The sequence below is a fragment of the Centruroides sculpturatus genome, unplaced genomic scaffold (genome assembly GCF_000671375.1).
Source record: "Centruroides sculpturatus isolate CEXI.00-Female unplaced genomic scaffold, Cexi_2.0 scaffold32, whole genome shotgun sequence".
Taxonomy (NCBI): domain Eukaryota; kingdom Metazoa; phylum Arthropoda; class Arachnida; order Scorpiones; family Buthidae; genus Centruroides; species Centruroides sculpturatus.
In genome coordinates, this window is record NW_019384445.1 from 1,519,986 (window position 1) to 1,524,295 (window position 4,310).

A 4,310-nucleotide genomic window follows, 5' to 3' on the forward strand; every position below is an offset into this window, starting at 1 on the left:
ATCAACCATGTAATTCTCGATACAGACCAAGACAATATGCGACAANCATTACATCTGCAATGTTGATAATGTTGTAATTTATTAATTCTAAAATAAAGCAAATGGGTGATGGTCATGGTCATTTCATGTAGTTTCTCTCTTCATGATTAACCCTCTGCCAAACTTCTAGGAGGTGATGAAGACTATCAGCGGCATTGCTTTTAGTCAATATCTGGAGAGACTGTTTAAAGATGATGTCAACGTCTTGGAACTACTTGTCTGTAAGTTCTTTCATTTTTGAAAAAGGTCAGTCATGTGGATTCATGTCAGGTGAGTATGGTGCTCTAGTATCAGCCACTGACATCTTCATAGCAATATCTGCCCTTATAAAGAATGGCTGCACACATTGTTGTGCAAGATAATTAAATGTGATTGCAGCAATTTGTTCTTTTGTGGTAAGTTGTTGGATGATGATGATCAAGGAAGTGGCAGTGTAGTATCTATTATTAACTCTGAGCTACACAAAGAGACAAAAGGACCCCTTGGATCATAGAATACTGTTGCATGCTATGATCGTGATCATTTTTGCCTTACCTAGTTCATGCTGCAGTTTCTTTGGGTGCAGGGGTTTGGCAGCATCGCGTATTTACCATTTCAACTCTAGTTTGTAGGACTTGGTCCATGTTTCATCAGTTGATGAAGGAAGGATTCTCTTTACACTTTGGAAACCACTGATCTAGAGCAATGGTTCCCAATTAGTGGTACGCGTACCCCGGGGGTATGCGAAATTGCATGAAGGTGTATGCGTGGCAATCTAAAATCGGTTGATTTAAAACTTAAATGCATGAGATGAAGCAATCAAAAAAAGTAATGGGTGGACCATCAAAAATTCGGCAATTTACAACATGATGTCAAATGCACAAATTCGTTTACAGTAGAGCGTCGGTTATCCGAAAGAATTCCAGTCGGCAAATTTAAATTTTCGCTAGTGCTGTGGCACTGCAATCTTTGGCTATATCTTGGGCTACTCCAATATTTTCTTGTTGATGTGTGTTTTTTAGCTGGCAGCACTGGCACTTTTCTGTGGTGTTTTTCTCAGGACTGTGTGTCATGCTAAATCAAACGTTTTTGATACTAGATTAACTTCTAAAGTATAATTTTTTTTGTTTTTATATTTTTCAATATATTTATTTTGTTTGTAAAAAATAAAGAAATAATTTTTAACAATACAATAGCCATGATTATTATTTTAAAAAGTTTACATTAGGCTTAACATCGACAAAAATCCAACGCGAAGCAACACACAATGGAGAAAAATTTCAACATGGGATAGGTTAATGTAGTTTTTCGTACATAATTGGTTATCCGAAAAATAAGTTATCCAAACAACCCCAGTCCCCAATTGATTCGGATAAACGATGCTCTACTGTAATTACAACGTACCATATTCTCTTAATTCTAAAATATACTGTAATTCTTCTTAATTCTAAAAATATACTGTATTTTTGTGGTGTATAATCTATAAGTTATCCAGGGCTGAGGAGTTTGTAAAAATGGACCTATTCCTTTTTTCTGTACTTTATATTAGTAAAGTTCCTAATGACATCTTATTTTATGATGATTCTCCATCATCATGATCTTTGTCACTATGGTTGATGATGATGATGATGTTGATGGTGATAATGAAAAACACCGTGGAAAAAGATAAATACTTTCAGTGATTTTAATAGGAATACCTATGATTCACTAAAAAATGCTCAAAAAGTAGCTGATGATTCATTGGTAGTGATGAAATGCCATTTTGGATTTATATATTCAAAGTATATTTTAAATTATTTAGATGTAGAAGTCAGAGCTGGAGTTAGACCTAAACTTCTATGATTTGAAGTCAGAGTCAGAGGCTGGCTTGATCTACCAACTCCAGACCCTAAGATAAGTACAATGATGACAATAATCAAAGCCAAAAATATTTTTATATTATTTGATTTGATAAACTAGTAAAATTCAAACTAAAAAAAAAAATAATAAATTACACTGATTACTATATAAATCAATATGTACATTTTTATTGAGCATTCTGAATTTTATTACCTTTAGCAATAGTTGAATTAGAATAATTCAAATAGGTAAGTCAACTTTTTAAACCATTTCTGAATAATTTTTTTCTTTTCCCTCTTTTAAATACTTCTCTATTATTTCAAACTGATTATTTATCATCTACGAATGAGTTCAAATATTATTAAAAAATCAGTCTTTTTTTAAAATTATCATTTCTAAAAATTATTTTATTAGGAATAAAGATAGGGAAAACTTCAATAAAATTAAATCATCCATTTACATTTTTCCTGTAATTAATAATTTACATTTATATTTTAAATTACACTCAAAAATATTTTATTTTTAACTTTGCTTATTGAATTCAATTGAAACAATAAATGAAAGCACGTTTACATTTTACTATAATGATAAACTAATTTCATTGTAACAATGGAATACTTTTTAAATAGAAAGTCTAATGCAGGCATTCTTTGCCAACCGCACAGATTATGTTCTGAATTATAATGGCATGGTTACATGATAAAATAGAAGCTCTACAAGCAATAAAGGATTACAAGAATAAGAACAACCACAATGCTAAATGTATGTTATATAATAATTAATTTAATTTTACACCAAAAATACAATAATGTAATGAAAAGTTTAGTAAATAATAAGAAATGAGAAATTTTAAAAGTTAAAACTGATTAAAAAGCATTACAGCTCTCTCCACAAAAAAAGCTAATCATTGAAGATTCACTCATTTTAGTTTTTCAATCTTTTTGCATTTCTTTATAAGTCATCAACAATGTTTCCAGTCCTCATTTAAAACTCAAGCTACATTTAGTGACTAAATCAATGTTTATAAAATGACAAATTTGGTAGTATGCCAACAGAAATAGATGAAAAGAATAGTGTTATTTTTGGCATTTAATTATAAATAATTTTTTAATTATATAAACTAAACATTATACTGTATTTTAAAAGGTAATTATTGGTAATCAAAATATTAAATGTTATAATATTATAAAAGCTTTTTGTAATATTTTCATTGATTCAATTCTTGATAAAAATTGTGTTATTTCAAAACCATGCTTGACAAGAGATTCCTATATTTTTAATGAATATTCTTTTTCTTTTTGGAACTTGTGTGTTTAAGATTTTTAAAGTATATAAGTGTATATATATATATGTAGTTTATAAGTTTCATACCTGTGGCCAATCCAGAACTGCAGCACTCATTTGAGCAGTTTGATTTGCATCATCATCAATTGCCTAAAAGAGAATTTTTTAAAACTACAAATAAAACAAAATCAAAAAATCATTAAATTAAATAAACCTAAATTACTTGTTTTCCTAAAATAATAAGATCAATCTTTTCTTCTTGTGCTAGTTTTGCTAATATTTTTGAAACATGAATTGGCTGAAGAAATGCATATTGTGATTCTTCTATTTCTACATGAATTCCTCTATCAGCTCCCATTGCTAAAGCAGTTCTAATTGTTTCCTGAAAAATGAAACTTTATTAGGAAAGTAACAACAAAACTATAAAAAGGAATTTTAAAAATTAATGAGGTTGGTGTTATTTAAAATTCTTTTTTCATTACAATTTTTTTTTTATCTCACAAATTATTCTTTCTTTATAAACCTTATTGAATCACCTCCAAAAGTTGGTAACAAGAAAAAATAATTCTCAGGGAAAAAGGTTTACTTTTAATCTTTTTAACAAAAGAAAAATTTTAAGTAAACAACAAAAAAATTTGGTAATACCATATAAATTTAGATAATTAAGAAAAAAAGACAAATGAATCCTTTTCAGAATGAATAAAAGAAAAAATAAACTGCTATAAAAAATAAAACTTTTTTCATTTATCTTGTATCCTCTTTAAATACAGTAGAGTGTCATTTATCCGAAACGTCGGTTATCCGAAAGAATTCCAGTCGGCAAATTTAAATTTTCGCTAGTGCTGTGGCACTGCAATCTTTGGCTATATCTTGGGCTACTCCAATATTTTCTTGTTGATGTGTGTTTTTTAGCTGGCAGCACTGGCACTTTTCTGTGGTGTTTTTCTCAGGACTGTGTGTCATGCTAAATCAAACGTTTTTGATACTAGATTAACTTCTAAAGTATAATTTTTTTTTGTTTTTATATTTTTCAATATACTGTAAGGTCTCGTTTTATGCGGTGGATATGTTCTACAGAAAAGCGCATATAAAAAATTCGCATAAAAAAAGACTTTACTTGCCTTGAAAAAGTAGGGATACGTTCCGTAATTTTCTAAAATCGCATAAAA

At 29.1% G+C, this 4,310-nt stretch overlaps 1 protein-coding gene across 1 annotated transcript; it reads right to left on the reverse strand.

Moving 5' to 3' along the window:
• Positions 1-3,216: 3,216 nt before the first annotated feature.
• Positions 3,217-3,523, reverse strand: LOC111620338 (electron transfer flavoprotein subunit beta-like; the record flags this gene model as incomplete). Its single annotated transcript, XM_023362255.1, has 2 exons — positions 3,217-3,291; positions 3,365-3,523. Coding segments are annotated over 2 exons (228 nt in total), but the record flags the coding sequence as incomplete, so codon positions are not given.
• Positions 3,524-4,310: the final 787 nt, after the last annotated feature.